This window comes from Rhincodon typus, chromosome 10, assembly GCF_021869965.1.
Source record: "Rhincodon typus isolate 14 chromosome 10, sRhiTyp1.1, whole genome shotgun sequence".
NCBI classification, from domain to species: domain Eukaryota; kingdom Metazoa; phylum Chordata; class Chondrichthyes; order Orectolobiformes; family Rhincodontidae; genus Rhincodon; species Rhincodon typus.
Genome location: NC_063341.1, coordinates 66032297 through 66044352, shown reverse-complemented (window position 1 = coordinate 66044352; position 12056 = coordinate 66032297). Strand labels below are relative to the sequence as shown.

The 12056-nt window shown below is 39.6% G+C and overlaps 1 protein-coding gene across 2 annotated transcripts in view; it reads left to right on the top strand.

Moving 5' to 3' along the window:
- LOC109915168 (bromodomain-containing protein 3-like) overlaps positions 1-12056 on the top strand; it is an 80542-nt gene that overhangs the window by 14983 nt on the left and 53503 nt on the right. For both annotated transcript variants that reach the window (XM_048602118.1, XM_048602119.1), the window contains exons 5-7: positions 551-916; positions 7953-8081; positions 9843-10022. In XM_048602118.1, coding sequence (XP_048458075.1) covers positions 551-916; positions 7953-8081; positions 9843-10022 — 675 coding nt within the window. The remainder of the gene's footprint in view (positions 1-550; positions 917-7952; positions 8082-9842; positions 10023-12056) is intronic.

Genomic DNA, 12056 nt, shown 5'->3' with positions numbered 1-12056 from the left:
GTTATTTCTTTACTCCTCTGGCCGCTGTTTGGAAAATGTGTCAAGTTTATGCTGTCAGCCAAAATACTATGCAATCTTGATGATGTGTTAGAATGCAATTTAGGTAGCAGTGAGGCCTGTAACTCCTCCAAATCAGTGTTCTGAACTCCACCTTCTTTAGATGAAGTCTTGTACTAAATGTTGGCTAAACTGTCTTTTCAACTCAACTTCTTGTTGGCTACTTTGAAAACTCTTTAAAATCTGAAGGAACAATCCTGAATTGTTTTAAGTGGAAGCACAATCCAAATCTAATTATTTAGATGAGGCTACTTGAATGTTGAGAATTAAGCCAGGCACTAGGTTTCAGCAAATACATTTGCTTGCCAAGTGTATATTGGTGTGTGTTTGAAGAGATCATTGGAAGTGTTATAATGGAGAAAGTATTGAAATACTTTGAATAGAGTTTGAATAGATGCGATTGAACTTTAGGGAAAAGGCTTGATCTCTCCTGTTCACCTGTTTCATTTTTTGAACTTGCTGTCTTTAATGTATTAATTTTTCCTTTTTTAAGGCAAAGAAAGGTATTAAAAGGAAGGCAGACACTACTACACCCACTACTTCAATTTTCACAATGAGTAGTGCGTCCTCGCCAGTACACTCGGATCACAAGCCTACAAAAATCTGCACCCTGAGTGAAATCAGTCAGTCAAGTAAGCCGCCTACAAAGGATCTACCAGATTCTCAACAGCATCCAGCTAGGAAAAAAGAAAAGTTGACAACACACTTGCAATTTTGCAATAATATTCTCAAAGAAATGTTTGCAAAGAAGCACGCAGCATATGCGTGGCCTTTCTATGAGCCGGTGGATGCTGAAGCATTGGGACTTCATGATTATCATGATATTATTAAACATCCCATGGACCTTAGTGCTGTGAAAGTAAGTTAATTTCATCTCTGTCACTCTCCAGACCTTTCAATACTGAATAAAGTTGGAAAGTGCTTATCATCTGTTTCATAAGGTAGTCAATTTCCATAAACCATATTTGGATATGTTCTTTTGATCCTGTATAGCAGAGTTAAATGCTTTCAAATTTTGAAGCTGTCTTGCATTTCATTGTCAGCTTTACACTAAAATAGGTTGGTGCATTAATAGCCATCATAATCTGAGCCTTTGGGGGCTGTGGAGTCTTCACATTGCTTGTTTTATAAGTGCTAAACTTGCGTTTAGTATATTTGTGAAAAAGAGGCTATTGATACAATGATAATGGCATCGTGTAGCAAAGGGAACCTGAAAGAAACTGGACTGGACCAAGTATTGTGCAGTAAAACATAAGGTGGGAAAATTCCAAGTGAAAAGGATGGCGTAAATCATGAAAAACTGTACAAAGATCTGTGGATGCTGGAGCTGTGAAGCAAACAAAAACATTGCTGGAGAACCATAGCAGGTCTGGCAACATCTGAAGAGGAAATCGTTAATGTTTCAAGTCCAGTGACCCTTCTTAACAATTGGAGTTCTTTAGAGTTCTGCGGAAGGATCACTGGACTCAAGATGTTAACTCTGTTTTCTGACTACGTGTCATGCATAGTTTGGAATGTTCTGACTTTTTCCAGTTTGTAACAACTTTGTACCACAACTCTTAATTTTTTTTTTTAGTCATTCCAGGATGTGGGCATCACTGGCTAGCCAACATTTATCAGCCATCCCTAGTTGCCCATCTAAAGGTGGTGGAGAGCTGCCTTCTTGAACCACGGCAGTTCTTTTGGTGCAGGTAGGCCTACACCAAATACTGTAATGCTGTTGTGGAGGGACTTCCAAAATTCAGCAACACTGAAGGAACAGTGATATATTTGCAAGTGATGATTGTGTGTGCCTTGGAAGGGAACTTGCAAGTGGTATTGTTTCCATGTATCTGCTGCCCTTGTCAGAGATGATGATGAATGAATAAATTTTGAAAATGAGGTCTGAGAAGCCTTAATGAATTTCTGCATAACATCTTGTAGATAGTAGCAGTAGTGTGTACTGTTCCTGTGGTGGATGGAGTGAATATGATACCAATGAAGCAAGCTGCGTTGGTCCTGGATGGTGTTGACACGATGAAGAGTTTGTTTTCATTGCTAATTGAAACTGGTGTCAAGACACTCAAATGGCTCTCCAGGGAGCCATTAATTATTCCAACTCTTTAGGGGTTTTGGTGGTGTTGTAGTAATGTCACTGGAATAGTAATCCAGTGGGCCAGGCTAATACCCAGGTCACATGGGTTCAAATCTCACCAAGGTAGCTGGTGGAATTTAATCAGTAAAATTGGAATTACAGGCTAGTCAGTAATAGTGACCACGAAATTAGAATTCATCTGGTGACTTCCTTTTTAGCAAAAGAGATTAGTCATCCTTACCTGGTCTGGCCCATATGTGACTTCAGACCCACAGTGTTGATTTTTGAGGCCTAAAGGTCTAGCAAGCCACTCAGTTCAAGCGCAGTTAGGGATGTAGAAAAATACTGGACTCATTAATGATACCTGTGTCTCATGGGCTGGTGGGAAGAGTCTTCAGGACATTGCAGTATAATCTTGTCACTAGAATTTTTTTTCCCCTAATGCTTCCCTCGAATGAGTTGTATTCCAAAGGTTGTGGTAAATCTGAAGTATTTCACTGTATTTACTTTAATGTTCTATCTCTGGTGAAGTAAAATTGTATCTACATCAAGGTCCTGATTTGTAAATGATGGATCAGTTTCATAAGTGAATTACTTGTGTTTTATGTCAGTACTTGATGTTAAGAGCATTATAACAATGATTTGAGAATGTAGAGTGTCCAGTACATTAGTTTTATAGGCATGAAAGAGGAAAATTAAGTTTGAAATTACTATCCCTGAGCCACTGGGTTACATTTTCCGTTTTGGTTGATCATTGAAGTTTCATTTGTGCCTATCATGGCTTTGTGACAGGAGAGGTTTTGTAGAATTTTTTTCTCTTCTGAAATTTTAGTCACCGCTCAAGGTATTTGGTACTTTGATCCACATCAGTCCTATTCTTCGTCCCCCCTTGTACAATGTCATTAACTGTACTCACTTGGCATTGCATAAACTTTGTCAGCTTACTTACATTGCATCGTGATTAAAGTAAGTATTCTAGGAGACTTGTATCCGATTAGTTTTCAATATCCAACAGTAGTTGCTCACGTTATTTCCACCTGAAACTTGATCAGAGTGTGTAAACTTCAACCCAGACAAAGGTCTTAGACACAAAGAAAGGAATAAATCTGAATGGACCACTTGACATCGACCTAGGCACTAGGAACAATGGCAAACTCAACCCTGTTGACTCTGCAAAGTCATCTTGGCCAACATTTGGATATTTGGGCCAAAGTTTGGAGACCAGCTCCACAGACCAGTCAATATAGTGGTACAGTACAATGTACTCTGGGTGGAGAATTTCAGTGTCCATCAACAAGAGTTGCTCGATAGCTCCACTACTGACCAAGCTAGCAGAGTCCTGAAGGATAGAGCCACTGGACTGGGTTTGCAGTAAGTGGTGAGGGAACCAAGAAGAGGGAAAAATTTACTTGATCACATCCTCACCAATCTACATGTCATAGATGTATCTGCCATGATCAATAGTAGTGATCGCTGTAGTCTTTCAGAGACAAGATCCGATCATCACATCAAAGATGCCTTTAGACTACATGTTTTATTTGGGAAATAAAAACCAAAAAGTGGAAGTTTGGATTTTTCTTCACCACTCCAAGGAAAGTGGAACTGTGTGATCACTTAATGGTTACACAAGGACATATAACTTTACTGGAACCTAGATTATGATACATTTGAGATCCACTGGTGGTAGGTGTCTATGAAAGAAGGGTCCCAACCTGAAATGTCAGCTTTCCTGTTCCTCTGATGCTGCCTGGCCTGTTGTGTTCCTCTAGATCCACACTTTGTTAGCTTAGCAATGGGGCTTGGATTTGCTTAAGTGGCACTTTATCACCAGACTTACAAGAAGCCTTCAGCAAGTGAAATAGTGCAGTTTCTTTTAATTGAAATAACACTCTAGCTCGAGCCAAGACAAGCTATTGAATTGAGGATTGCAATGTCATCAACAAAAGCCACAATGAAAATTGGGAAAAGCCATCTCATTCCATTGACTTTAACTTTGATTCGTGGCCTTGGTGATATTTTTGTTTTCTACCACAACATTCTTAAAAATACTACCTTTACCCATGAATGAATGTTTTGATTTAAAGGGGGTATAGTTTGTCTGCATTAGTAATCTGTTTCTGTCATATGTTAGAGAATGCATTTGTTATAATAAAATAGTAGGACTTAATTTCCAGCACACTATTTCAACTAGGGTTGTCACAAGATGTGCAAAACAACAACCATACTAAATGTGGCTGACTTCAAACAGATCTAGCAATTTCATACTGGCATCTAAAACGTGCTGTGAGTAATCAGCAGAGTTGTATTCAACAGCAATCTGTAATCTCTGGGCCTGGTATATTCTCTACTCCACCATTCCCATCAAGCCAGACGTTCTTTCCTTGTTCAATGAAAAGTGCAGGAAGGCATGTCAGCGTCGTCGTCAGCAGCAGCAGCACCAGGCATATCTAAACATGAGATTTCAACCTGGTGAGCCTACAACACAGGGCTATTTCCATGTCATACAGTGGAAGCAGGGGTCAACAGATTGGTTGTGAGGTTCTTTAGCCCTGCAGATCAGATCTACGCTCTGCAGCTCTGCCATATTGTGAATGGTGGTGGACAAATACATAGTTAACAGGAGGTGGAGGCTCCACAAAAATCCATTTCCTTGATGAAAGTGTAGCCCAACGTATCAGAGCAAAAGACAAGTTGGAGGTACTTGCATCATCTGCAGCCAAAAGTGCTAAGTTGAGATCCATCTCTACCACTTAGAGTCCCCAGCATCATAGATGCCAGCCTTCTGCCAATTAGATTCATACCATGTGATATCAATAAATAGCTGAGGGCATGGGACACTGCAAAGGCTATATTCTGTCACTGACGCACCATTTGGATTCTGCCAGAGCCACTTGGTTCCTCATCTCATGACAGCCTTGATGCAAAAATGGACAAAAGAGCTAACCTTAAATGAGAGATGAGTGACTGCCCTTGCGTTAAATCCACAGTCAACAAAGTAGACATTTAAAAAGCCCCAGCAAAATTAGTGTCAGTAGGAATCGGAGAAAACTTACCACTGGTTGGAGAGACATGCAGCACAAAAGGTGGTTGTGTTTGTTGGTTAATCATTTCGGCTCCTGGACATCATTGCTGGAGTTCCTCAAGATATTGCTTTGGCCCTAACCATTTTTAGCTGTTCCATAAATAACCTTCCCTCTATCCATAATGTTAGAAATGGGGATGATTGAAGAATGGTAAATGGTGCTGATCATACTTCAGATACTGCTGCAGTATGTGTACGCATGCACCAAGATTTGGGCAACATTTTGGGCTTGGGCTGACAAGTGATAAATAGTCATTACTTGGTACTTGTGTAGTATAAATACTATACTCTAAGAGATTTTAATCTTCATCCTTTGATTGTTCAATGGCATTACCATTGCTGAAATTCCCACTGTCAACATTCAGGGGGTATTGATTGAACGGCCATGTAAATATGATGTACATGAGAGCAGGTCAAACACTAGGAATCCTGCAGCAAGTAACTGTGATTCCTTTCCTCTCCACCATCTACAAGGCACAAGTCAGGAGTATGATGCAATACTCCAACTTGCCTGGATGAGTATAACTCCAACAACATTTGAAGATGCTTGACGCCATCCAAACAAGCTGCTTGATTGGCACCATATCTGACATTTTCAACTTTGATTTCCTTCACCAGTGCACAGTCAACAGGTATATTCTATCTACAAGATGCACTGCAGTAATTCACCAAGACTGCTTGCATCTTCCAAACCTGTGAAGTCTCCCTAGAAGGATAAGGCAGCTGATGCATAGAAGCAGTACCACCTGCAGGTACCCCTCAAAACCATACACCATCCTAACATGGAAGTAAATCACCATTACTTCACTGTCGCCACGCCAAAATCATGAAGTTTTTTTTGTAGTAGTACTGAGCATGTCCCTACGTCCCAAGAGGTTCAAGAAGACAGCTTACTACCCCCTTCTCCAGGCAGTTAGAGAGGGGGAGTAAGTCCGCAGGGCTCACCCTTATTTACCTCTTGATGTTTTGAAGTAAATCTTGCTGTTTAAGCCCTCATAATTTTTGTTAATGTATTACGCTGTACTAAATTAATCTTCAGAAAGTTTTGTCCATTGTTGTCACACAAAATTGTCATTACTACTTAAGACCAAGCATTTGTATTTCTGACTCTGATGAATATTGAAAGGAAAATTTTAAGGTCTAGTGATACTGAAGGTAGTGGACAGCTCCACAATCACCAGCAATCTATCATTTGATGCTAGAATCACTGTTGCATAAGATCTAAGTGACACACTAAGCAGGAGAAAGAGTTGAACATTTTTCATTGCCATTTTCTGAGCCCTATCCTTGATGTTTCTTGGCAGGGCAAGTTGACTAATTCAGAAGTTCTGGAGCATACTAATTCCATCCAGATGAAATACTGAGCCACGTTAGACAGATGGATAATGGATATATACCCATTGACCTTCTGTACAGCAAACTGACCACATGTCATGACCGGTTCCTGTTGCTGGTGGAAATTAACTGATGTAGACCAGACTAATGTTGATACTGGTAATTGTGTAGCCCTCCTGTAAAGAAAAATGACTGCATAAACTTGTAATATAGTTGGCATGAATACAGTCATCACGTAAAACTGAATAACTTAATTTCTGAAATTTCTTCAGGTTTCTGAAGAAGGGTCACTGGACCTGAAATGTTAACTCTGCTTTCTCTCCACAGATACTGTCAGACCTGCTGAGATTTTCCAGCAATTTCTGTTTTTGTTTCAGATTTCCAGCATCCACAGTTCTTTTTTTTTAAAACTCTTTTCATTTTGCTTTCTTTTTATGAAGAATTATTTGTTCTATCAAGATGATGTACTTTAAGTAAACTGAAGGTTTACGCCTGGAGATGTGTTGTTGACAGAAGGGTCTAGGCCCAAAACGTCAGCCTTCCTGCTCCTCTGATGCTGCTTGGTCTGCTGTGTTCATCCAGCTATACACCTTGTTATCTCGGATGCTCCAGCATCTGCAGTTCCTACTATCTCTGCATGCTAATTGTATGTCTACAAGCTCTTCCACTGTCCATCAAAACAAAAATGAATTGGTGAGAAGAGAATTTGAGAAAACAGGCCAGTGAATTTCTGACTACTGTCGTTTTCTGTAGCAAATACAACAGACTGACATGCAAGAATTAGTTTCTCGAGCCACACTAGGCAATGTTCAACACAATTAAGCATCGAGGTGCAAATCTTCGAGTTAAGGCTGTAAAAGAAGGGACATCATAGGAACCTAGCAGTCCCAGTATAATCTGGAGTCAGATTATAGCTTGATTTTGAAATGCAATAATGAAAACATCTAAGTGTTTAGCTTTGGCATGATGCGTATAACTCCCATTAGTGTTGTCATGTTTGATGTGGTTTGTTGGACCTTGTGCAAAATAAAATTGAAACATTTTTTAAATGCACTGTTACTGCAATTATATTTCTAGCATTTACCAAGTTGTAAGCAATATGTAAGCTTGTTCCTGGCCTTGAGTCTCTTCAACCAGTATTAATGATTTGCATTGTTACTAAAATTAAATTGAGATCAACTAATGCAAGGAATCACAACTATGGTTTGTGATTTATATTTGACCATTGTGGAGTTTTAGATCATTTTTCAACTCTAAGCAAAGTTGCAAAGTTTTTAATGAATATCAAATCCTTTCTTTTTTCAGGAGAGGAAATCCAGGCAGTTTTTCTGTGCTGAAATCAACGAGCAAAGTTTGATATACTTGATGTTCTAACAAATTTTGTTTCAACTTCTCTTTTTCAAGAGAAAAATGAACAACCAAGAATACAGAAATAGCCAGGAGTTTGCTGCAGATGTGAGATTAATGTTTTTGAACTGTTACAAGTATAATCCACCAGACCATGAAGTAGTAACTATGGGTAGAAAGCTTCAGGTAAGAGAATGTTATATCCATTCATGAAAAATTAATATTAATGACTGATCCCTGAGTGAGGTCACCCAATTTATTATGGCCCCATAAAAACCAAAAGAACTGCGGATGCCGTAAATTAGTAACATGAGGAAGGGTCACTGGACCTGAAACGTTAACTCTGTTTTCTCCTCCACAGATGCTGCCAGACCTGCTGAGCTTTTCCAGCAACTTTTGTTTTTGTTATTATGGCCCCACATGGAATACACTAAATTGTACAACTCCCAAGTGAAAAAGGATGAACTGGCTCCCATCTTCATGCATCCATTTCCTTTGGTCACAAAAAAGATTAATTTAAAAAGGATCCCTTCTTTTGTAAATACTTTTTTCCCCCAAAAGTGACCAGCCATAAAGATGAAATGCACGTTTTCATAGGTGCTGCCTGAGCCAGGCTTTCTTAGGTTAATGAAAGAATTTATTAATTATTAAACACAAAAGGAATCCATTCAATACATAAAGATCAGAGATGAGGGGAGTCTAAAAAATTTGCATAAAGATATATAACTAAATCAGAGTTATATGAAGGACAGCCATGATGTTGCTAGCCAAGCAATTGATTTTGAGATTCTTGGATTTGCAGGCCAGCTAATAGGCCTGATCCTTTGTAGCTAAGGTTTTGTTTTCAGTCTGACTTTAAGCAAAGAGAAAGAGAGACCTTCTTTCTCTCACCCAGACTGCTCTCTTTTTTTTTTTTTCTCCCAATATTTTCATTGTCCGAGTTAACTCGTGGTTAACTGTAGTTTAAAGGGAGTGTGCGTTGCAGACTGAATTCCTTTTCATTGAAGCTCCTTTGACACCCATCAGGCATAATGTTCCATGGTCTGTCTTGTGGTTGGGGATAATCTACACAGGCCTCCCAGTCAGTCAGTCACTGAACTAAATTACTCAGAATTTTCAGGGGGTTTTTTTTGTTTGGCTATATGTCATCACTTTTTAAAAACAAACTGTAATAAAAAGTTGAATTTGTAGGTGATCTGGCATTATGATCCACGATTGTGACAAACATTCATAATCAATAGTTTAATTGTTTGCTGAATTACCTAGAAAAATGCTTTGCAAAATCTTACCTCCTACATGGTATAATTGTTGCCTGCAGTATCTGTCACACCTATAAGTGACAGTTAACCAGTAACATGCCTGAGTCACCATGTTTTGAGTCACTATTCATAGTCAGATTCTGTATATTGAATATTGGCCATGGAGCAGTTTTAATTTTACAGGCCTTTGTGGCTCCTCCATCTCCCACTCCATACAACTCTGATCTTAATGCTGGATTTGGTTGAGTGGATGTAACACAAAGGGAGAGCAACTGATTACAATAAAATTTCAATGTCAGCATCAAAAGAAAAGTTTGAGTTATAAATCCTGAATCCTCCTGTTCTTAAAGCTGCTGCACTAACTTGAATTATCAAATTGGCACATTTGAGCTAAAACATGAATTTTTGTTGATATTTGGAATGGCATTTGAGGTTTTAAATGATTTTGTTATCCCAACACAATTATTTCCATGCACTGTTCTACTCAGTTGAGGTCATGTAATTAAGTGCAGCAGCATGAGAGGGAGGATTGGGTGCAAAACCTTAGCCTGTACTTCATTCAAACTGTCACCTTTGTCACTTATGTAGCATATATATCATAAACCTTCAGAGAGAAAAACGATCTTTTAGAAGAAACCTATTTTTAAACTAGTTCTCCAGTTAATCTGTATCCACTTTTTTAAAACAGGATGTTTTTGAAACGCTATTTGCACAAATATCTGAGCCTGTTAAAGCTGCATCATCGGCACAATCCACAACTCATTTCACTGAATCATCAAGTGAAGATAGTGACAGTTTCTCTGCTGAAAGTAGCTCCGACAGTTTAAGAAAAGAACAGAAGGATCGCCTTGCTCAGCTTCAAGATCAGGTTTAAAAAGAATTTCTAAAAAGAAAAAAGTCTTATTTAAAAATAAGATTTCAGTTAAAAATTATTCTGTCTTAGTGCCACTAATTTCTCAAATTGCTTACTTACTCTGTTTCTCCTCATTGCCAGATGTGTGCACTAACTGGGAGATCATATGATTGTAAAACTATATGTTTGACTGTTGGTACTCTGTTCTGTTAAGGCATGTTGTTCCAAAATTGGTTCCTGATCATTCATATCTTGAGTTGAGAAAATTTCCTTTTTCTGTGATTTCTTAGTTGTTGAGGCGTGTATTGGCTTTCCTCCAAAAGCAGAGGCTGTCATTAGTGAGTTACTGTAGCATATCCTTGATTGAAGCCCGAGCCACTCTGCAGTTGCCAGGATTTGTATCTGTACCTGTGACCACTTAACATTTGACTTTTTTATTTCAACTCTATATCCAGTCTCCGGCATTGGAAACCCATGGATTCTATGAACTATACCAGTTCCGATTTGTGTTCTTTTGGTCAAAGCCAATTACATCCTCCTCCAAATCATCTATATATATTACAAATAGCAAAGGTCCCACACTGATCCCTGAGGAATGCCACTAGTCACAACTCTCCATTCAGAAACGCACCCTTCCACTGCTACACTCTGTCTTCCATGACCGAGCCAGTTTTTTATCCATGTTGCCAGTTCACCTCCGACCCTGTGTGACTTTATCTTCTGTATCAGTCTGCGATGAGGGACCTTGTCAAAGGCCTTACTGAAGTCCATGTAGACAATATCCACTGCCCTACCCTCATCTTCGTCACTTCATCAAAAAACTCAACCAAGTTAATGAGACATGACCTCCTCTTAACAAAACCATGTTGCCTCTCGCTAACACACTTACTGATTTCAAGTTGGGAGTAAATCCTGTCTTGATGAATCCTCTCCAGTAATTTCCCTACCACTGACGTAAGGCTCACCGGCCAGTAATTAGCTGGATTATCCTTGCCACCCTTCTTAAACAAAGGAACAACATTAGCTATTCTCCAATCCTCTGGGACCTCCCCTGTAGCCAGTGAGGATACAAAGATTTCCCTCGAAGCCCCAGCAATTTCCTCCCTTGCGTCTGTGTTCTGGGGTATATCCCATCAGGCCCTCGGGACTTGTCTACCTTTAATGTTTTCCAAGACCCCCAATACCACCTCCCTTTTGATCTCAACATGACACAAACTATCTACACACCCTTCCCCAGACTCCTCAACCACCAAATCTCTCTCTATGGTGAATACTGACACAAAGTACTCATTTAATACCTCGCCCATTTCCTCTGGCTTTACATATAAATTCCCTTCCCTGTCCTTGTGTGGGCCAACCCTCTGTTGGCTACCCTTTTGCTCTTTATGTATGTATAAAAAGCCTTGGGATTTTCCTTAATCCTGTTGGTCAGTGACTTATCAAGACCCCTTTTTAGTCCTCCTGACTCCTTGCTTAAATTTCTTCTGACTTTCCTTGTATTCCACCCTTGCTTCATGTGTTCCCGGCCTCCTAGCCTTGATAAATGCTTCCTTTTTCTTTGGCTCACAATATCTCTCGTTATCCAAGGTTCCCTAAACTTGCCGTATTTATCTTTCATCCTTACAGGAATGTGCCAGTCCTGAGCTCCCAGCAACTTACACTTGAAAGCCTCCCTCACACCATATGTTGATTTGCCCTTAAACATCTGCCTCCAATCTACATTCTTCAGTTCCTGCCTAATAATGTTGTAATTAGCCTTCCCCCAACTTAGCACCTTCCCCTGACAACTACACCTATCTTTTAACCATCAGTACCTTTAAAGGTTACAGAATTGAGATCTCTGTTCCCAAGCTGCTCTCCTACTGGGACATCGACCACCTGGCCAGGCTCATTCCCCACTACTAGGTCCAGTACGGCCCTTTTCCTAATTGGACAATCTAGATACTCCTTACAATCTCTGCTCCATCCGAGCCCCATGCACTAAGTGAGTCCCAGTCAATGTACGGGAAGTTAAAATCACTCTCAACAACCACCCTGTTACTTTTACAT